The sequence below is a fragment of the Odocoileus virginianus genome, chromosome 5 (assembly GCF_023699985.2).
Source record: "Odocoileus virginianus isolate 20LAN1187 ecotype Illinois chromosome 5, Ovbor_1.2, whole genome shotgun sequence".
NCBI lineage: Eukaryota > Metazoa > Chordata > Mammalia > Artiodactyla > Cervidae > Odocoileus > Odocoileus virginianus.
Window position 1 is genome coordinate 93,302,848 of NC_069678.1, and position 22,687 is coordinate 93,325,534.

Consider the following 22,687-nt stretch of genomic DNA (forward strand, 5'->3'; position numbering starts at 1 on the left):
ACTCTTTTCATATTCTGGGCACTCTAAAGATACTGTCACTACCTCAGGGGATAAGAATGCACTAAATATAAAATAGGAACAAGATTCTCTTGGAGGCATGAGAACCCAGAAATCATTACAATGACACCAGGCATTGACAGGCAACCTCTTCTGACAAGTATTAAAACCAAAATTCAAGATTGCTAGCTCCTCCAAAATATGCAAATGATAATGTTAACGCTGAGATTTTTAGCTGTGTGTCTTGGACTCTAGAGTACAAATAAACACCACCATGAAGATTCAATGTGGGAACTCAAGCCTCAGATCAAGGGTCGAATAAGCAATGTAGTGGATATTTTCTTATGGTCTTATAATAAGCAATTATCATGAACAGTGTTATATATGACCGTGATTGTTAATGTGTCAACAAACCCATATTGACTGATTTAATTTAAACTTGTTAGTTTTAACTGTTTTGAGGCCTTTTGGGGGAGAAGAAGGCACAATAAGGAGAGACTGTGAATGTGCTTATACCAGCTACAAAGCTGTGAATTTAAAGGAAAGATGTGTGAGCAGCTAGAGTGATACCGGTAACAATAAGCAAATGTCTATGTCCTGAAGCTGGAAAGCAGGCACTGCTATGGAAGAATGAGTTGCCGACCTTTGCAGCTTTGGCCTTCTCCATCTGCTGAAGCTGTTCAAGGGCAGGTCCTGGAGTCGCGGGGTCAAGGGGAAGATCCCATACGCTACCACCTTCCCAAACTGGAAGACAGGAAGGAACAGAAGTGAGGGGTATGAGAGCTGACACATACGGCTAAATATCCAGAAGCATAAAGAAGCTGCTCTCCTATCCCAGAGCGAGCTTCATCACAAGTGTCTGCTTTGCTTCTAAATAGACTGAACTACCAGCGGGTTCTAGTTTATAACAATACTCATCAACCTATCCAGAAGGAAAGAGAGCACCAGGCAAAAAGATGAGAAAATGAGGTAACAGCAGCCTTTTCTATTTCCCAAATTTCTGGGTACCTACAGTGGTTAAGTTACACATCAATCCTTGACTCAAAAGCATAGGTCATCATTACTTATGTTTTTATTTATGTTTTTCCTCAAGTGATTAAAGACAATTTAAAAGACTTTTCTACAATGGGTCAGGACAATGTTAAAAAAAAAAAAAAGAGGAGGCTCAAGTTCAGAAAATGTATCTACTAAAGAATTTCCAGGAACTCCTTAACAGCTATTTTCAATCCTTTGCTGGGGTCTATTAAAAAAATAAAAATTTTCTTTAAAAACTACTTTTCATTAATATTCACTACAAAGCAGGTCCCAAAACTGATTTAAAAAAAAAAACTGAATCATAAAAGTTATTAGAAAGCTATATCCTTGGAACTATACTAAAGGCCAATCTAAGTTTTTACCTGTAGGCTGTGAGGGTGCTGGCTGGAGTTCCCAGATAGAACCAGTATCTGGCACTGACACAGACCTAGTTACTGAGGGAATGATGTTCTGATCAGATATTCTGCAAAAGGGAAATTAGAAAATTAACAAAATTAACTCGCTCTTGTCATTCAAGAAAACAGATAAAGAGGTATTTTCAGAGATTTGTAGGTTTTCAAGGTTAATTAGCCAAAAAAGTCACTGTTTTAACTACAATATAACACTCCCAAAACATTTAGGAAAGAAAAAAGGATAGAGGCAAAGTAATCACACTTCTGGACTCCTCAAGGTATTGGCAAATTTTGATTTCCAAATAATAGATATGCCTACTGTCTTTTAAAAATTCAGAAAGAGTTGCAGAGGCAGCATTTCTTATGGAAAAAACTCACTGATCATAAGTCAAAAGGTGTGCATTTTAGTTCAGTCTCTGAAGTTTTCTGTGTATTATGTCAACTAAGTCCTTTAGCCACTCTGAGTCATAGTTTGCTCATCTTTAAAACTAAGACCTTAACATGATCTAACCTTCCTATCTCACAGAATGGGTTATGGTTCAAGGGAGAAATGTAAAAGGTTTTGGTTAAACTGGACAGTAAAGTTTTTAAGAGCAATGTAATGACTAACACCTTTGTGGGAGATAAAACAAATACTACCCTGAAAGATAATCTGAAACAGCAGGAGCTTAAGACTTTTAGCATAGTTCCCATGTCTTTAGACTCTCTTTAATGGCTTATGGGTCTGAAAAAGTATAACTCTGTGTGGCACCAAAATATCATTCTTGAAATATTACAGGTAAAAATGAGATTAAATTTCTCGACCACAAAGTTTTGTCTTGCTGAGTCCATGAGACTACACTGCTTTTCAAGTGTTCTTAGAATTCTTTGGTTATTATGCAAATTTTATCCTCTGAGTAAAAAGATCAAATAAATGCTCTATTTATTAGTTATTTTTTAAAACTATGTTCTTACACACAACACAAAGATATGTGTTTTGTGTGGGTATTTTGATACTAAACTTCACAGATTAAAAATTTCCTTTTCTCTCTTTCTTTAAAACACATATGACATATACACACACAATATGACACAGCACGCAAACAAGCACCAACCTCATCTTCAGTGCCTGGAACTGCTGGAGAAGAAGTGCCAACTGCTGCTGCTGCTGGGAAGACAGTGCTGCTTTCTGCTGCTGGGCCAGAACTTGTGCATACTGTTGTCTTCAAAAAGTAAAACATGGTATAACCTGTCTATCCACATTTAGTTCACTTTACAGAGACATTACAAGACAAAGTTCAGTCCCCACACCAACAAAAGAAAATCCCATTAGAAATAGCTATCAAATATATTTTTACAATACTTCACAACAGTCACACAAACAATTCTATACATTATTCTAGAAAAAACTAAACTAACAGATGACATGCTGCAGAGTGAAAACAGAAAAAAAAAATTTAAAGAAATGTCAAAAACTGGAAAACTCCCTTAAGATGTTAATAACCTTTTATCAGAAAATAAAACAGATTCAAGCTAACAGCTATTTCCACATGAAGAACTCTTTGCAAAAATAAAATCCCACTTGTATAAAAATACTCAAATTTATACGTTTCAGCTTGGAAAATTTTAGGTTAACATTTTTTTCACTAGAACAGAGGTGGACAATTTTTTCCGGTAAAGGGCTAGACAGTAAATATTTTTGCCTTTGCAGGCCATTCACAACTACTCAATTCTACCTCTGTAGTGCAAAAGCAGTCATAGATAATACACAAACAAATGGGTGTGACTCAGTTTCAATAAACCTCTGCTTAGGAAAACAAGTAGCCAGTCAGTCTGCCAACCTCTGCACCAGATGATAGCAAATCTTACTTCTTCCACCAAAGGGACTCACAATCTAAGTGACTCCATGCCACTACTAATAGCATAAACTTTTACTTCTTTCCTGCCTTCTCATCTGCTTTTTCTCTGTGGCAAAGCTGACCCATCCAGAAGGCAATCAATTCTTAAAATCACTGATTCTTGCTTTAGCAGCTAAATATCTTGCAAAATTATAGTTATGTGTCACCTTCTGCAAACTTCCAATATTTAAGAAAGCAGCTAAGACCAGACTGAGGATGTAGAGTGGCACTATGCCACTAGCTGGATGACGGAAGTATCCTACAAGCTTAGTCTTCTGCTGGAAAAGGTGAGATCTGGGAGCAGACTGCACCTGAAGGCCCTCCTGGTGCTGCAGCGCACCCTACCACATCACTGCCCTTACTGTATTAGGAACTGCTGATACTGGAGGTGCTGCATCTGGTACAAGGCTGTGAGCTCCTGCTGCCTGGTCAGTCGTTCCTGGTCCAGCTCTCCCTGGGAGTGAAGGGGTGGGGGAAAGAAATACCAGTAAATAAACTGAAGAGAGTCTAAAAGCCATTTAGTACTTACATTTGAAAGGAAAAGGACTCCTAGACCTCTTTTTGCCCCAAACACGTTAACTATTAAAAAAAAAAAAGTCAGGAACCTTTAGAAATGAAGCAGTGCCATCTAGTGGAAGAAGGTGGTGTTGGTGCTGGAAGAGATACCCTGAGGTGGGAAAGGGCCCCTATTTTATTTTAGCTTGTCTTCTCTCTTGCCCTTGAAGCTGAACATGGTTCTGTAATCCAGAGTTCATACTATAACTAAAACATAACAACCAGGGACCTCCCTGCTGGTCTAGTGGTTAAGACTCCGCGTTCCAAGGCAGGGGACCAAGGTTTGATCCCTGTCAGGGAACTAGATCCCACATGCCGCAACTGAAGATCCTGAGTGCCACAACTAAGACTGGGCACAGAAAAACAAATAATCTAAACCAACCAAAAAAATCGTTCTCCCAATCTTAAAAGTGTTTTATAAACTTGAAGATTATGTAAAAATTAGAGAAGTAGGACAAAACAGAATGGAGTAAAAATAAATGCTATGGTAAGAATTTTACAGAAGCTCGTAACAAATACAGGGAGCCAGTATATGTCATCTTAAAGAGGATGAGACATTTAAAATTAAGTGGAATATAAAAGAGCTTTCACAACTGTTTAACTCTCCATCTAAAAATTAGAGGTGTTTCTATTGCTTTTAATACATCACAAATTTAAAAATAAGGGGTAGTAAAAACTTTTTTTAGCTTATATATCAAATTACATGGCTGGAATTTAAATTTTGGAAGACAGAAGTGAGGGAAAAAATGAAAGGTGAAAGATAAGATAGCAGAAATAAAAGCATAAGGGTGACATAGACTAAAATTAGACAAATCATTAATGAACAGTTTATATCTTTATCACACACTGATTACAGTTCAGAAAAACACATTTGATGTATGACTCCTTTGAGTGAGGTTCACCTGAAACTCAAGGACATTTTTCTTTCTCATTTAACTATTCATGGATAAAAGCTACAGTAGGTTAGTTGACAATTAAGGGCAAAGGCAATACTGGACAAGAAGCAGAACTTCCCATAGTCTTTCCCCTTAAGTGGGTCGGACTGAGGCTCATCCCCTATAACTGGAAGTCAGGAAATGGATTAGAGCTAGCATGCCAAGCTCCAAGTGGCTAGCTGTCAGCTCTCAAACATGCAAGATAAAAACGCACCCCAATTTCTGAGTAGATGGTAAAAGTACAATTTACATACAATAATATAACAAATTTTCTGGATTTACAACAGAAATGTCAGGGTAATTCCCTAGGACTCTTCACTGCTCTCCAAACTTATAGGAGGTCTCAACCCATCAGTGGACAGTGAAGTTAATTATCGGGTTAAGATAAACTTTTACATACAGAAAGAATATATGTACACGGCGCCAAATGTTTCATGGAACTTGCTTCAGATATATCTGCAAGTTAATGAATATATGAAGTAGTGAAAATCTTTTGTGTTTTTACTATCTGCTATGGTCAAAAAAATGTGATAGCCACTGTTCTCACTTATGAACTCTCTTGACTACAGATGTTGCAAATGACTTATTGATCTTTATCTCATAAGAACCTAACAGAGCCCTGGGACAGATCCTCAATACATAATTGGTGAGTAAATCCATGGATCTTACTGTAGAAATCCAGTGTTCAGACTAAAGATTTCTGACTATGGTCACTTAAGACTATGGCTAGCAATCAGACACTCCAACCTGGAAAACGGAGAAGTGAGGCCCAGAGCCAAAGGAACTCAACAGGGAGAGGCCCAGGAGCATCTGCAAAAAAAGACTTCCCCTTCAAAGGTCTCCAGTGTCAGCATACTAAAAGGGTTACGTTATGATCCAATTTTTAGTTAAATATCAGGAACATATTTTAAAAGGGCTTCCCTGGGGGCTTAGATGAAAAAGAATCTGCCTAAAATGCAGGAGACTGGGGCTGGATCCCTGGGTTGGGAAGATCCCCTGCAGAAAGAAACAGCAAGCCATTCCACTATTCAACCCACTCTGTCCATGGAGAATCCCATGGACAGCAGAGCCTGGCGGGTTACAGTCCACGGGTCGTAAAGAGGCACGTTATTTTTTAAAAAGGTAAATAAATGTAGAGAAGAATGGGCATTCTAACTAGAAGCAATGAGAAACTCTAAGTCAGTTGTATTGAAACACAGTAGATAAAGGTAAAAGCTCTGAAATGAATTTGGAAAGGTAAAGAGCCAAAACATGCATGAATTGGTAGGGAGGACAAAACAAGATATTCGTCCTTGAACACATGCTATAAAGCTACTGGAGGATTCTATATTTCTTTAGAATGAGTGTGGGGTATGTGTGTGTGGGTATATATATATATACACATATATATATATATATATACACACACGTATATATATGTGTGTATGTGTTGAGAGGAGGAGGAGGACAGGTGTGTGTGTGTGTGTGTGTGTGTGTTGAGAAACAGACAAAGAAGAGGAGGACAGGCACAGACATCTGAGTTTTAAAAGATCATTATAGCTGCATATATAGTCTGGGTCAGACTTCCCACTGTCATCTGATCAATTACTTTCAAGAACTACAGTTTCTTCTTCATGGGATGTAACATCTAGAGCAAGTGCTTCTGGGGCTACTGTGTTCTGAGTGAGGCATAAGTTACTTACCATATGCGGAGGGGGAGCTGGTCCGGGAGAGAAAGGAACCCTTCCCCACATTTTCATGATATCACCAAGAGGCTGGAAGCTTTCATCACATGCTCTCTTCACCAACAAAGACATAGTGAAATAGCCCGCCTGAAACCATTCTGCCATCTCCTGATTATTGAAGGGACCTACAATAACAATTATTAAACAGAAGGGCAATAAAAATCCTTTCAAGCTAAAAAGAAAAAAAACATTTCCTGGGTCTGATCCTTACCCAGATAAAGGTAACAACTTGTTTTAGATGGCTCCTGATCTTAATTTATCACAAAAAGTGGTGAACAGACTTCAAACTAATAAAATACTACAGAAACAACTTAGAAATAAGCCTTATGTATACACATCCTAATTTCTGCAGTGTTTTAACTATTTTAAAAAGCCTAATTGTCTCCAACTCGCTCAGTCTCTCAGAGCTCAGAAGCTCATCTAAGCTCAAATGAGCTCAGAAGCTCATTTCAGAAAAGCAATCACACTGAAAAGAGTGAGTATTTGTTAGACCTGGTATCACACAGGCATAGAGAACATAAACATGCATGGCAGAATATGCTCTTCTCCAATTCTCATTTCCCGTCAGAGCTTGTTGGAAGTTAGGCAAACTATTAAACAATAATAAATTAAGAAAGATGACCAATTTTTTTATTATTTATCTGAGGTAAGACTAATTCAGGCCTTGGGAAGGGGAAAAAACTAACATTTTCTGGATCTTTTACAATAAGAAATAATCAAATATTTTATACATAAAATTAATGAATATACTCTGATCAATAACTAGTGATTCAGGAAGTATTTGTTGCTGCTGTTCAGTTGCCAAGTCGTGTCCACTCTTTGCGAGCCTGTGGACTGCAGCACGCCAGGGTTTCCTGTCCTTCACTATCTCCCTGGGTTTGATCAATTTCATGTCCAGTGAGTCGGTGATGCTACCTGTCTCATCCTCTGCTGCCCCCTTCTCCTCCTGCCTTCAATCGTTCCCAGCATCAGGGTCTTTTCCAATGAGTTGGTTCTTCACATCAGGTGGCCAAAGTATTGAAGCTTCAGCATCAGTCCTTCCAATGAATATTCAGTGTTGATTTCCTTTTAGGACTGACTGGTTTGATCTCTTTGCTATCCCAGGGATCTCAAGAGGTTTCTCCAACACCGCAATTCAAAAACAGCATTCTTCAGTGCTCAGCCTTCTTTATGGTTCAACTCTCACATCTGCACAAGACTTCTGGAAAAACCACAGTTTTGACTATATAGACCTTTGTCAGCAAAGTGATGTCTCTGCTTTTTAATACTCCGTGTAGGTTTGTCTTAACTTTCCTTCCAAGGAGCAGCAACTTATAATTTCATGGATGCAGTTACCATCCACAGTGATTTTGGAGCCCAAGAAAAGAAATCTTTCACTGCTTCCCACTTTTTCTCCTTCTATTTGCCATGAAGTGATGGGACCAGATACCATGATCTTTGTTTTTTGAATGTTGAGTTTTAAGCCGGCTTTTTCACTCTCCTCTTTCACCTTCATTAAGAGGCTCTTTAGTTCCTTCTTTACATTCTACCATTAGAGTGGTATCATCTGCCTATCTGAGGTTGTTATTTCTCCCAACAATCTTGACTAGAGCTTGTGAGTCATCCAGCCTGGCGGGGATGTACTTTGCAAAGAAGTTAAATAAACAGGGTGACAATATACAGCCTTCTTGCACTCTTTTCCCAATTTTGAATCAATCTGCCGTTCCATATAAGGTTCTAACTGTTGCTTCTTGGCTTGCATGCAGGTTTCTCAGGAGACAGGTAAGGTGGTCTGGTATTCCCATCTCTTCTAAGAATTTCCCAGTTTTCTGTGATCCACACAAAGGTTCTAGCATAGTCAGTGAGCAGAAGTAGATGTTTTTCTGGAATTTCCTTGCTTTCTCTATAATCCAATGAATGCTGACAATTTGATCTCTGGATCCTCTGCCTTTTCTAAGCCCAGCTCGTACATCTGAAAGCTCTTAGTTCACATACTGCTGAATCATAGCTTGAAGAATTTTGAGCATAACCTTATTAGCATGCAAAATGAGTGCAACTGTACAGTAGTTTGAACATTCTTTGACCTTGCCTTTCTTTGGGATTAGAATGGAAAACTCACGTTTTCCAGTCCTGTGGCCACTGCTGAGTTTTCCAAATTTGCTGGCATATTGAATGCAGCACATTAATCATATCATCTTTTAGGATTTGAAATAGCTCAGCTAGAAATCTATCACCTCCACTAGCTTTGTTTGTAGTGATGCTTCCTAAGCCCCACTTGACTTCACACCTCAGGATATCCAGCTCTAGGTGAGTGACCACACCAGTCGTTATCCCGGTCATTAGCACCTTTTTTGTATGGTTCTTCTGTGTATTCTTGCCACCTCTTCTTAATCTCTTCTCTGTTAGGTCCTTAATGTTTCTGTCCATTATCATGCCTATCCTTGCATGAAATGTTCTCTTGGTTATCTTCAATTTTCTCGAAGAGATCTCCAGTCTTTCCCATTCTATTGTTTTCCTCTACTTCTGTGCATTGTTCATTGAAGAAGGCCTTCTTGTCTTTCCCTGCTATTCTCTGGAACCCTGCATTCAGTTGGGTGTACCTTTTCCTTTCTCCCTTGCTTTTCGCTTCTCCCCTTTCCTTAGTTATTTGTAAAGCCTCCTCAGACAACCATTTACCTTCTTGCATTTCTTTTTCTTTGGGATGGTTTTGGTCACTGCTTCCTGTACAATGTTAACGATCCTCTGTCGTCCATAGTTCTTCTGGCATTCTGTCTACCAGGTTTAATCCCTTGAATCTATTCATCACTTGCACTGTAAAATCATAAGGGATTTGATTTAAATCATACCTGAATGGCCTGGTGGTTTTCCGTATTTTATTCAATTTAAGCCTGAATTTTGCAATAAGGAGCTCATGATCTGAGCCAGTCAGCTCCAGATCTTGTTTTTGCTGACTGTATACAGCTTCTCCACCTTTGGCTGAAAAGAGTATAATCAATCTGATTTCGGTATTGACCGTCTGACAATGTCCATGTGCAGAGTTGTCTCTGTGTTGCTGGAAAAGGGTGTTTGCTATAACCGGTGTGTTCTCTTGACAAAACTCTGTTAGCCTTTGCCCCACTTCATTTTGTACTCCAAGGCCAAATTTGCCTGTTACTCCAGGTATCTCTTGACTTGCTTTTGCATTCCAATACCCTGTGATGAAAAGGACATCTGTTTTTTTGCTGTTAGTTCCAGAAGGTCCTGTAGGTCTTTGGAGAACTGGTCAATTTTAGCTTCTTCTGCATCAGGGGTTGGGGCACAGATTCAGATTACTGTGATGCTGAACGGTTTGCCTTGGACATGAACCAAGATCATACTGTCATTTTTGAGAAGTAAACCCAGGCACTGAATTTCAAACTCAGGAAATATTCACTGAACACCATCATATAGGTCCAGGCAGGAATCTACAGCAGTAAACAAACAAACAAAAGCCCTGGAATTTCCACATCAGGAAAGGTGGAGTAGATGTACTTTCCCCTGCTCCTGCCAGATGCAACTAAAAACCCTGGACATTAGATATAAAACAACAAAAAAGACTCTTTAAGGTAGAGACAAGGCAAGAGGCTGACTAGAAGCCTTTAGCAAGACTGACAGAGATTAAAAAAGAAACGAACAAGTTATCAACTTCAAGAATGAAACCGGAGATTAGCACAGAACCTGCACATATTAAACATGTAACACAACTCACATAAACTATCACAGTTCACGCGCATCAAATAGATAACTTAATAAACAGTCCTGTAACTATCAAGATTTTTGAATTTGTAGTTTTTATATTCCAAATGGAAAATTTTACCAAACATTTAAACAAATAACTTAATAAACAGTCCTGTAACTATCAAGATTTTTGAATTTGTAGTTTTTATATTCCAAATGGAAAATTTTACCAAACATTTAAACAATTAACACCCTGTGGCAAACATATGGATGCTTCTCAAAAAAAAATACCTAAGAACAGAACTACCATACGACCCAGCAATTCCATTCCTGGGTATACATATCTGAAATAAAACAAAAACACTAATTCAAAAAAAATATATGCATTACAATGCTTACAGCAGCATAATTTACAATTGCCAAGATATGGAAGCTACCTAAGAGTCTGTCAACAGATAAATGTATAAGGAGGGTGTGGTATATACATATATAAAGGCATGCTCTGCTGTGTGCTATGTGCTAAGTTGCTTTAGTCATGTTCAACTCTGTGCAACCCAATGGACTATGGCTTGCCAGGCTCCTCTGTCCATGGGATTCTCCAGGCAAGAAAACTGAAGTGGGTTGCCATGCCCTCCTCCAGGGGATCTTTCCAACCCAGGGACTGAACCCAGGGTTCACATACTTGAACCCAAAGAACTCAACAGACATTTCTCCAAGGAAGACATACAGATGGCTAACAAACACATGAAAAGATGCTCAACATCACTCATTATCAGAGAAATGCAAATCAAAACCACAATGAGGTACCATTATATGCCAGTCAGGATGGCTGCTATCCAAAAGTCTACAAGCAATAAATGCTGGAGAGGGTGTGGAGAAAAGGGAACCCTCTTACACTGTTGGTGGGAATGCAAATTAGTACAGCCACTATGGAAAACAGTGTGGAGATTTCTTAAAAAGCTGGAAATAGAACTGCCATATGACCCAGCAATCCCACTTCTGGGCATGCATACACACCAAGGAAACCAGATCTGAAAGAGACACGTGCACCCCAATGTTCATCGCAGCACTGTTTATAATAGCCAGGACATGGAAGCAACCCAGATGCCCATCAGCAGACGAATGGATGAGGAAGCTGTGGTACATATACACCATGGAATATTACTCAGCCATTAAAAAGAATTCATTTGAATCAGTTCTAATGAGATGGATGAAACTGGAGCCCATTATACAGAGCGAAGTAAGCCAGAAAGATAAAGACCATTACAGTATACTAACACATATATATGGACTTTAGAAAGATGGTAATGATAACCCTATATGCAAAACAGAAAAAGAGACTCAGATATATAGAACAGACTTGTGGACTCTGGGAGAAGGCGAGGGTGGGATGTTTCAAGAGAACAGCGTTGAAACATGTATATTATCTAGGGTGGAACAGATAACCAGCCCGGGTTGGGTACATGAGACAGGTGCTCGGGCCTGGTGCACTGGGAAGACCCGGAGGGATCGGGTGGAGAGGGAGGTGGGAGGGGGGACTAGGATGGGGAATGCATGTAAATCCATGGCTGATTCATTTCAGTGTATGACAAAAACTACTGTAATGATGTAAAGTAATTAGCCTCCAACTAATAAAAATAAATGGAAAAAAGAAAAAAAAAATATGGTACTCTTCTCAAATGTTTTAAATATTTCTTTTGTCATTTAGGATATCAACTCCACTTCAGTGAAACATTCAAACAAGCTTTTCCAAGATGATTGCCATCATCTTTTTTTACAAGGAGACTAAAATACAGTGAATGTATGAAACTCAACTGCCCAGTCAATAGCCAGCTTGCCAGAAGTGAGGGGGTCTTAAGCACACTGACTACTCCCCCTATCATATTAGTAATCGCAATCTGCCTTGTATTCAAATTATTTTCACTAGACTCCTTCCCATCATTGAAATATAAAGTACTATGGAGGGAACCTATTAACGAGACATCTATACAAAAGAAGAAAGCCTGTAGCACTGACTTTTGTTCTACTATTACACAAATTAATGTTAAATAATCACCATGCTTTTGTTCTGTGGTATTGAGGACCCTTGAGAGTCCCCTGGACTGCAAGGAGATCCAACTAGTCCATCCTAAAGGAAATCAGTCCTGACTATTCACTGGAAGGACTGATGCTGGGAAAGACTGAAGCCGGGAGGAGAAGGGGATGACAGAGGATAAGATGGTTGGATGACATCACCAACTCAATGGACATGAGTATGAGCAAGCTCTGGGAGTTGGTGATGGACAGGGAAGCCTGGCATGCTGCAGTCCACAGGGTTGCAAAGAGTCGGACACGACTGAGTGACTGAATGACTGAATCACCATCTTAGAGAATCTGGAGGTAATGGCATACTTCTCTACTTAGAGCAGAATGGAACAACCTACCTTGAATTTCTCCCTGAGGATCTTTGTAATACCACTTCTGCATTGCTTCGTGCATCAATGGAATTGAGACTCCCTTAGCTCTGTGTTCTTGCAGTTTTGATGCCAGTCTCTCATCATCTAGTGCACTGTCTTGGAGATAAGCCACCATTTTCTCAGCTTGCTAAAAGAAAAAATTAAATAATGAATTGTGGAAACAAATGATCCTAAATTAATACTTGTACACATAACTGTCAGTCTCTTTTGGACTACATGATCTATGAGAGGCACTCTGCAAAGGACACAGCAGGCAACAATTTAATTCATCCAATAATGCCATGAAATAGGTACTATTCTCATTTCACAAAGAGGGAAATTTTGTGAACTAAGGCAGGTTCAGGGGTATCAAGTCTTGCTTAAGGTTTCAAAATTATCAAGCAAACTCAAATGAGACTAGAACTGGAACAGATCAAAGTCCAAGCATCCTATCAATACAATATTGTAAAGTAATTAGCCTCCAACTAATAAAAATAAATGGGAAATGGGGGAAAAAAAAGAGTGCCATTTAAACAAATAGTCCTATATTATACAAACTAAATCTGTAAAAACATGTGTTAATAGATCAAAAAGCTCAATTATAATACAATTACAAATAAAATATTTTACAAGTTTTTATTCCTTTCTGCAATACTTCCTGCCACCAACGACTGTACCCTGAAGGAAAAAGAATTTCCTCTGTAGAAAGCAAGCTATCATTTACCTTACATACAAGCAACAGTATATGAAAACGTTAGGGAACTCTAGAGACATAAATATGATGGTATTTCTGTTTTCCCTGTTACACTTTAGGTGAAAAATATAGAAGACACAGTGCCTATCCACAGCTGCTTGTATTTGCAATTTCTGGCATTCCATTAATTTCCAAAAGAAAAAAGAAAACAGCTCAGGGCAACCTCAGAAGAGCAAAGAATAATCGGACTTAATGACTACTACATAGCAGAAACTTAAAAGCATGAAATGATTTGAAAGACAATTACTCATACAAATAAATACTAGACAAAAAAACAACTTTTTCAGTACACAAAATCTAGTGCACAAAAGTTCCATTTCTGAATATTCATTTAATGCTTTTCAATTTTTATGGCAGTTCGAGAGGAAAGAAAAAAAGAAATATGTTGATCTGTACCTGCTCCAAGTGTTTGAGACCCTCTTCATCATCTGGCTCTGTGGAAACACTACCCATTCCAGGAGCACCTACAACTGGCGTTTCAACTGGCCGGAGGACAGGACTAGGATTGGGAACAGGAGGTGGGAGGATGAGGAGAGGAGAGGCTGTATCTGAAGGAATCTGTGACAGGGGCTGCTGGACATCAGGAACCATTTCTAGAGAGAAAAAAAAATGTAGACAGATGAAAATCTTCTAAAATAGACTCTTAGAAAGAATAACTATCACCAAGTTGAGCAGCTTGCTAACTGGGCTCAACAGATTTGTGAACCAATTCATGAACACTGCTGCTACTTCTTACGTAGAAGTGTGTATTCCTCCCCAGAAGGACGAGTACCTCCATAGGGTGACAACAAATAAGATTAAAAGGTATCCAGAAAGGGCTTCTACAGTGCCATACTGTATCACTAGAGTATCTACCCAATAATTATAGGTCTACCTTTTGAAAACAAACAGAATTAGTCCAATCCCTTCTGAGCATCATGTCTCTGAGCTGTAGACAGTAAAAAGCACTGCAAATCTCCTCAAATACACCATATCTCAGCATGTGAAAGTGAAAGTCGCTCAGTCGTGTCCAATTCTTAATGACCCTAGGGACTACACAGTCCCTGAATTCTCCAGGCCAGAATATTGGAGTGGGTAGCCTTTTCCTTCTCCAGGGGATCGTCCCAACCTAGGGATGGAAACCAGGTCTCCCACATTGCAGGCGGGTTCTTAACCAGCTGAGCTCCAAAGGGAAGCATAAAAACCTTCACCTCAGCATAAAAACCTTTATTAAAAACATCTGCAGTTACTTTGAATAATTACCTATTTCAACTTATAATTGACATAATTCAATACAATACATTCTGCAGGGTAGCAACAAGTTCATTGGGTCTACCTGTACAGAGCAGGAAGTTCTTCACAATAAGAGTAAAGACTACAAAAGAGGTTCTGTCTTGGTTCCTATTTCTAACCTCAGTATTCAGGCTCTTGAGGAGGAAAGAGGGATGGAAGTAATTAGATACAATTGTAGCTTCCCCTTTGAAATCTTGTTTGTTCAATTACAGCAAGCTTCTCCAAATTCCCATTCCTCTCCACCCTTTGCCAGACTTCTTAAAAGGACAGTGTGGCGTCTATACAACTTTCTCTACTTCATCACCACCCATACTAGCTATAAGGTAACTTCCACTTCCAACAACCCCAGTAAAGCTTCTTTCCCAAAGATAAGCATTCACCCAAAGTGCTCAAACACAATGGTTTTTCCTAGTCCCCCTCACTTAACCTTAGATCAGACATTATCTTCCCAATTCTAAACTAGAACATTCTCCTTCCTTCCTTTTCCTGCACTCTTCTTCTTGCCTTGCCACGGTTTTTCTCTGGCTCCTCTATCTACCCTCTAAAAATAGGGATTACCCAGGTTCTGTTCTCAGTCCACTACTTCTCACTCCTAACAGTGTATGTAATCTTTTAAATGTTCATTCTCTCTGTGGCCCAGAACTCTTCCCATTGAGCTACAGTCCCCTCACTCTCAACTGCTCTCTGGCTATCTCTATCTAATTTCTCACCAACACCTCCTTGTTCATAACCTGAATTTGTTCTCTCCCCTCCCAAATGTGCTCCTCAAAACTTCCACTCTTTCTCTATTAAGGATACCCTAAATCCTCTCACACACCGCATTCATCTTTGACTCTTCCTTCCCCTAATAAACAAGCAGTAACTATGTCCTGTCAACTTTTACTTTAAATCTCATCTGCCACTACTTCCCTTTATAAGTGCACTGCTCAGGACACCAACACGTCACAGAGCAGCCCGTCTGTCAACACAATCTACTCTTCACACACAGCTTTCAAATATATGATCCAACCATTTCCCACCAGCTTCCTTTCCACATCTCATACTTCATCTAAATAAAAACAGAAACTGATTTCCTGCCCATGCTTGGATCAGCCCCATTTCCTCGCTGTAGCTTTCACTACAACCTACTACTGGAATGCCCTCTCCTAATTCATCCTGCTATACCTAACTCCAAATTCTACTTATTATTTTAAGACAAGTTCAAAGGCACTCGCTTCCTGATCATTCCAGGAGTGTGCCAATCATGAATCTGTATCATTTTTTTTGTCCTAGGTTACTGATATGCACATGCTTTATTTCCCCTATAAATTGTTAAGTCCAGAGTTAAGTCCAATGCACATTTAAGCAGCTTTTCCAAAAGATACAAGTCTAGACCCTACCCTAAAACCTCCTAGAATAAGGCCGTAGATGTGGACATTTAAAAGTATGAACTACAAATAATCTGAGGGCACAGCATAGCTGAAAAATTACTACTACAAATGAAAGAGGTCTCAAAATGTACAAGTCTCATGGTACCTGATATATACAGTTGAGATTCAAATACTTGCTGAATTCATTCATCTAGCTTTGTTACAAACAAACAAAAAAAAAAAAAATGGAAGGAAAAAAATTCTTGGTTCAAGCTCTCAAAATAGTATTTACTGGGCAAGAAAAAGAATAGTTCTTCATAATGCTGTTTTTTAGAAACAGTGCTGGCTGTTTAAGGAGAAGACACCTAACCTAGCTTGGGACCTTGAAGTGGGAGAGTTTCAGCCCAGGAACAGCGTATGCTGAGGCACAAAGAGAACAAGGCCTATTCCGGGACCTAGCAGGCTGTGAGGCAGATGAGCGGAGTGCAAAGTGCAGAGAGCTTAGTGCTGAAACTGCAGAGGCAGCGCAGGCGCCAGATCACGCAAGGCTCTCACAGGCCAAGGCAACAGGCGTGAATTTTCACGGTGAGAGTCAAAGTTGCTCAGTCGTGTCTGACCCTTTGCACCCACAGTCCATGGAATTCTCCAGGCGAGAATACTGGAGTGGGTAGTCTTTCCCTTCTGTAGGGGATCTTCCCAAACCAGGGATCAAACCCAGGTCTCCCTCATTGCAGGCGGATTCTTTACCAGCTGAGCCACAAAGGAAGCCCAAAAATACTAGAGTGGGTGGCCTGTTCCTTCTCCAGGGGAGCTTCCCGACCCAGGAATTGAATCAGGGTCTCCTGCCTTGCAGGCAGATTTTTTACCAATTGACCTATCAGGGAAGCTCTAATTTTCATTGTGAATAAATCAATTTACCTTTCAATATCAGGCATTACACTGCCATTTTTTAGTACATACAAGAAGAAACATGGAAATGAACATTAATACTGCCTGTTAAGGTGTATGAGCAACTTAAAATCAATACAGTAACACTGGAAAAGGAGATATAACTTTAAGCTTATTCTCTAGTAAAGGTGATGGGTCTTCCTCAGAGTTATACTGGCCTCTTTGAAACAATGGCATTATGGTCTGTCATCTGGACACATACACAGCCACTACATAAAAGGAATCTGATATGGAAATCAAGCTACTGCAGAGGATCCCAAATCCAGTTTGCTTGACTGATACCAGGGTGGCTGTACCCCTAGGAAGTGACAGTACCTTGCTGCTTCTAATTCTGTTTTGAAGAATTCTGGGATAGATACACAGGGGAAGCAGTGTTTGAGTAGGCGGACTGGTAAAATGGGCTTCCCCTGTGACTCAGGGGTAAAGAATCTGCCTGCAAAGCAGGAGACGCAGGAGAGTCCCGTTTGATCCCTGGGTCAGGAAGATCCCCGGGAGTATGGCATGACAACCCACTGCAGTATTCTTGCCTGGAGAATGCCATGGACAAAGGAGCCTGGCAGGCTATAGTCCATAGGGTATCACAGAATTGGACACAACTGAAGTGACTGAGCACGCGCACACACAGGTAAAATAACCTATTCCAATAATTCGCCACTAGAAGTAGCTCAAGGAGGCATAAACGAAGCCTATCATATCATTTAATCACTGGTCCCAGCAAAATCCAAGTCTGGCTTGCTGACTCTCATAAATACATACCATCCCCTCTGCTGGATACTTTGGTTGATAGACTATTATCTGTCCGACTCTCTTCTTCAGCTTTTTCCATTTGCTCAGTTTTGGATTCCTCTTTCCTCTCAAACTGTGGTGCTTCCTGAGGTTGGTCTGAAGGAGAACCTGGTCTAGCAGATGAAGAGGAGGTCTGGGGTGTTTCCTCACTAGCTTCTGCAATAGGAAGCAATCTTAAATTAACAACTTAGGAAACTTAGCTTGATTAAAAATAAAGGGCAAAATGAGCCTTACCAACTCCTACTCTGTCTGTCTTCTCTGCCTCCTTCTTATTTGTCTTATCGGGTTCTTTGGCTTCTTCATTATGGCTGCCCTCAGAGTCGGAGCACTCCTCCCCTTCTTCTACAGGCCGGAAGTCCATCTCCTGCTCTTCTGGAATAGGCTCTTTCTGTACTTTCTGGGGAGAAAATAAAGCCAAAGATGAACAACATATTTGGATTTAGAAGAAGGTCAGTACCTGTGATAACATTTAAAATAAATTTCTTACCTTCAGAGACAGGAACGCTCCAGATGAGTCAAATGTGCCCATTTCCTCTTCCGCGTCCTCCAAGCACCATTCAGGCAAGCTATCCCTGTCGTCATCTATGCTTCCACTGCCGGAGCGCACCCTTCGGTAACCCCGTTCATCATCCCGGTCTCGAAAATCAAACTCAAACCTTCGCCGTCGTTCCATGTGTTCCCGCCAGCCTGCAGAACGAGGGCCATCTGGGATGAGGAGGAGGACACAAACCTTAGAGAAGTTTTGTGACAGTATTCGAAAGAGAAAACCATGGACAGGAAACAAAGGAGACAATTACAACTGATAGCTAATGCAAATGGATCAACCTATAAAGAGAAAAGTAGGAAATGAAGCAAACAAAGCTCAAAGTTCACAATTATATTCTATGCACCGTCAGTAAGTAACAACAGTAGTTATCATCATAAACTACTATCACAACATACTCAAGTTTTTAAAGATAAACTTTAAAAATTGAAAAAAAAAATAAAGATAAACTTAAAAGAAACCACTTTTAAAGGTCAGTTCTTCAAAGTATCTACTTTTAATAAGCTCTAGAACTGAATGTCTGACTGAAATGATGATCAGTCACTCATGTGGCCCACTCCTAGACTAGACTGAGGCACTGGATATCCTTCCATCCTGAGTCCATGCCCTCCCTTTGGCAAGTCTTAAAGCATTTTCTTTCTTCGGATGAAAATATCATTCTTTATGGATAAGACCAGCCCCCTTGATAATATAACAATATCCACAACATGATGCTATTATGTCAATAATACCAGGCTCATCATCCCCACCTACTAGTGTCAGGATCCCATTGGTAATACCGATTCCTCCCCACTTCCCAAAACAGTCATGAAATTATAGCGCTGACAGGTCATATCTGGCCCACTATCCCAATTATATAGTTTATGAAACAAAACCTCTGAGAGCAGAAGTAACCTGCATAACAAAAGAACTGGAATCCAATCCTGCATCCTCTACTGCTTTTTCCACAGTAATAGGCTTGCTTTCCTTTCCCTTTTCTCTTAACTCTCTCTAGGGAGTTTTAATTTCCGTGGAATACCCCCAGGGACATTCCTAAATCCACCCTTGCATATTACTTAGAACATCTACTTCCCAACAGAAAACAACTGCCCAAGAAGAAAAGATCTAAGTAAAAAAACAAAACAAAACAAAAAAACAGGTGGGGGGGAGTCCTCTTGTTAATACTGACAAATGTGAATCTAAGAGAGTCTTAAAAAGAGATGCAAGTTTTACCCTATTATGATTTTATATCCTTGACTGACTGCTCTCTCTGAGGGAGATATGCAAAAAAAAAAAAAAAAAAATGAGGTCAAAGTTAAATGTTACTGTACTCTTGAGGCCCAATTTGCTAAAACCTGTGATCTAAAAATCAAACTGAAAACCAAAGGGCAAAACTGTTAAAACATCAAATACAGGTAGCATCTTATAAGCCTCTTAAAGTGAAACGGTGACTCACTGAGGCATGTCTGACTCTTTGTGACCCCATGGACCGTAGCCCACCAGGCCCCTCTGTTTCATGGAATTCTCTAGGCAAGAATACTGGACTGGGTTGCCATTTCCTTCTCCAGGGGATTTTCTGCACCCAGGAATTGAACCCAGGTCTTCTGCACTGCAGGCAGATTCTTTTTTTCACTGTCTGAGCCACCAGGTAAGTCTCATAAGTCACTTACAAAAAGGGAAGAAAACTATTCTCCCATTTCCCACACTTGACTTACAACAAAACACAATTTATTGCCTCCTATGAAAATGAAGGAGTTTTATAACCAGATTGTCTAAATATAAACCTAGAGCCATTATCCCAAAGAAGTATTCATGATCAAAAGCTGAATTCCAGACTGCTCTGTCTGCTGCTCTCATTTCTGAGTATGCACTGCGATAGGAATCTATCCTTCTAGGCATGTGGCTCAAGTTTCCCTCTGAGTTTCCTAAGGTCACCTCCCAGAGCGGGTGCTCTGCTGTCCTCAGTGCTCCCAACTCCACATGTACCCAGCTGTGAGGTGCACTTTAATAAAACTACACCCTGTGATTGTTTTGCTGTCTTAAATAGTTAATAAAATTTTATTCATGAAACTAAATGTACCAGATAAGGCACATCTATAGCTTATTAAGACTGACCACTGCTTTATAGACCTTAATTCTGAACTAAATTATGATACTATTTTCTTAAGTCAAATCACTGTATTTAAAATTTTAATCAAATCTAATAAAAGATTAACTAAAATGTTAAGACAGTAACTAATAACAACTGATTTAATCAGACTAATATGCTGGGTTTAAAAAATAGATTTTTGTAATGCATATTTACACTGTTCAGCTCCCATATATCTTTATGTCCCACAAACTGTCTTTTTAAAATAAATGGATTAAAAGAACTGAAAAATTGCCAAGCTGATGACAAAACTGACGTGAAAGTCAAATTTCACTGGAAAGAAAGATTTACAAAAGATAGGGGGACAAAAAAAGACAATATATATCCAAAATCTAAGCTCTTGGGTGAGGTGGTAAATGGCAGAATATAACACTAATGTTTTACTTTTAACTCACTTTAATAGAATGAACATTAGATGTTCGGGCTCAGAAACACTGTTCATCTTCCAAAACATTCACCTTGTTTGTTTTTGATCAGCTGGAATTTTCTTCTCACTCAGCCCAGATCCCATTCATTCTTTCACTGAATGCTTGTTGGGAACATAGTCTATAAGCCCCTCTGCTTACAGGCAAGCTCAGCACAAAATCCCATAATGCCCTGAAGAGAACTGTAAGATCTGGTTGCCCAGGACACAGATTGATAAGAACTGCCTACATAACTGTGATGCAAACAAAGCCCACTAATGACAGAAATCTCTCCCAAGAGGCAGCCAGTGGGGAGCTGAGGTAAAAGGATTATCACTCTATCCAGGCATCACCGACTCGATGGGCATGAGTTTGAGTAAACTCTGGGAGTTGGTGATGGACAGGGAGGCTTGGCATGCTGCGATTCATGGGGTCGCAAGAGTAGGACACGACTGAGAGACTTAATTGACTAACTGAATGATTAACTTCACTAAATGTCCACCTATCCACACTCCATAAAGGACCCTAAAGGCCAGCTATAATGTTTACTCAGGCCAATGATTTGTTAATAACTTGATTCTTTTAAGTAAATGAAAACAGTTTACATTATCATCAGTTCAGTTCAGTCACTCAGTCGTGTATACATGGACTGTAGCATGCCAGGCTTCCCTGTCCATCACCAACTCCTAGAGCTCACTCAGACTCACGTCCATCCAGTCAGTGATGCCATCTAACCCATCCAATCCTCTGTCGCCCACTTCTCCTCCTGCCTTCAATCTTTCCCAGCATTACATTATCATATCTTCCTCTATTAAAGTAAGCTTCCTTGGCATACAGTCAGTGCATAAAATAATGTTATGCATGTGAAATTCAAAAGACATGTACACACTCTTTGTATGCTTCAGTCCTGCATGACCCAAGATTCAAACTGCAGGGGCATCTGATGATCATGAGGCATGGAATCAGCACTTGGGTAGGGAACGAACTTTGACACAAAGCACCAGTGTCTTCAACTACCAGCATATCTAATGTCAGGAAGAACAGTTTGAAACCTTCTTAAGAGTCAAACAGAAGAACTTACAAAACCACTAATCATGACTATTCTCTCTCCTTTTTCTAAAGTTAGAGGGACAAAAGGATAAACTTATGATTATGCTTCTGACCTAGGTTTAAAGTTTATTCAAATAAGAAGAAATCACATTTTCAAGACAAAAAAGGAATAAATCCTTTCTTATGCAGGGGGAAAAAAAAAACTCACTTCAGGGAGATCACATATTCCTAAGTAAGCATAAAATTACCACATAAAAAAGCATGCTGAAAAAGATTCAGAGACTTAGACAAACCAAATGAAATCCTCTCTCATTTTTACAGTTAAGGGCAAGTGCTTCCCATTAAACCACACTGCCCCAGAAAAAGAAAAGTGAGTTTTTCTAATCAAATGAACAGGTGTGGGGAATTTTTATGTTAAATTTTTTTGTGGTAACAAGACTGAGTGTGACAACATAAATATGACTCCTCTCTTTTTTCTTTATCAGTTTAGGTTTTCCACTTTATTCTTAAGAATTCCTGCAAAATCCTCGCTTCCTTGGGTCCCCACATGCTTCTGCTCAACAGGGTTCTTACCAGGGCTGTGGGGCCGCCACCTTTCTCCATCCCTTCTTGATCCAGCTAGTCGCCAGCCTCCATCTTCATCTTCTCCATTCTGTTCCTCTCTAAAAATACGCCAATTTTCACTCTCTGATCGTATAAATTCATGCTTTCTTCCCACTGACACTGGTCCGCCTTCCTCAAAATTTGGTCTCCCTGTAAAGAAATTGAGTAACCGTAAGCCTCAGCCAGCGAGGATTTTGAAAACAGACTTAATTGCTCAAATCAAG

At 39.7% G+C, this 22,687-nt stretch overlaps 1 protein-coding gene across 16 annotated transcripts in view; it reads right to left on the reverse strand.

The window, feature by feature from the left end:
* Positions 1 to 22,687, reverse strand: part of GIGYF2 (GRB10 interacting GYF protein 2) — a 119,021-nt gene that overhangs the window by 27,996 nt on the left and 68,338 nt on the right. For 11 of the 16 annotated variants that reach the window (XM_070468464.1, XM_020893921.2, XM_070468468.1 and 8 more), the window contains 11 exons: positions 22,434 to 22,613; positions 18,222 to 18,439; positions 17,969 to 18,131; positions 17,705 to 17,890; positions 13,776 to 13,972; positions 12,614 to 12,773; positions 6,474 to 6,640; positions 3,664 to 3,755; positions 2,519 to 2,626; positions 1,395 to 1,495; positions 641 to 741 (listed from right to left, as the gene is read on the reverse strand). In XM_070468464.1, the coding sequence (XP_070324565.1) occupies positions 641 to 741; positions 1,395 to 1,495; positions 2,519 to 2,626; positions 3,664 to 3,755; positions 6,474 to 6,640; positions 12,614 to 12,773; positions 13,776 to 13,972; positions 17,705 to 17,890; positions 17,969 to 18,131; positions 18,222 to 18,439; positions 22,434 to 22,613 (1,673 nt within the window). Of the gene's footprint in view, positions 1 to 640; positions 742 to 1,394; positions 1,496 to 2,518; positions 2,627 to 3,663; positions 3,756 to 6,473; positions 6,641 to 12,613; positions 12,774 to 13,775; positions 13,973 to 17,704; positions 17,891 to 17,968; positions 18,132 to 18,221; positions 18,440 to 20,801; positions 21,012 to 22,433; positions 22,614 to 22,687 lie in introns of those variants that run through there. The other 5 variants (XM_070468471.1, XM_070468470.1, XM_020893930.2 and 2 more) reach the window with 4 other exon arrangements.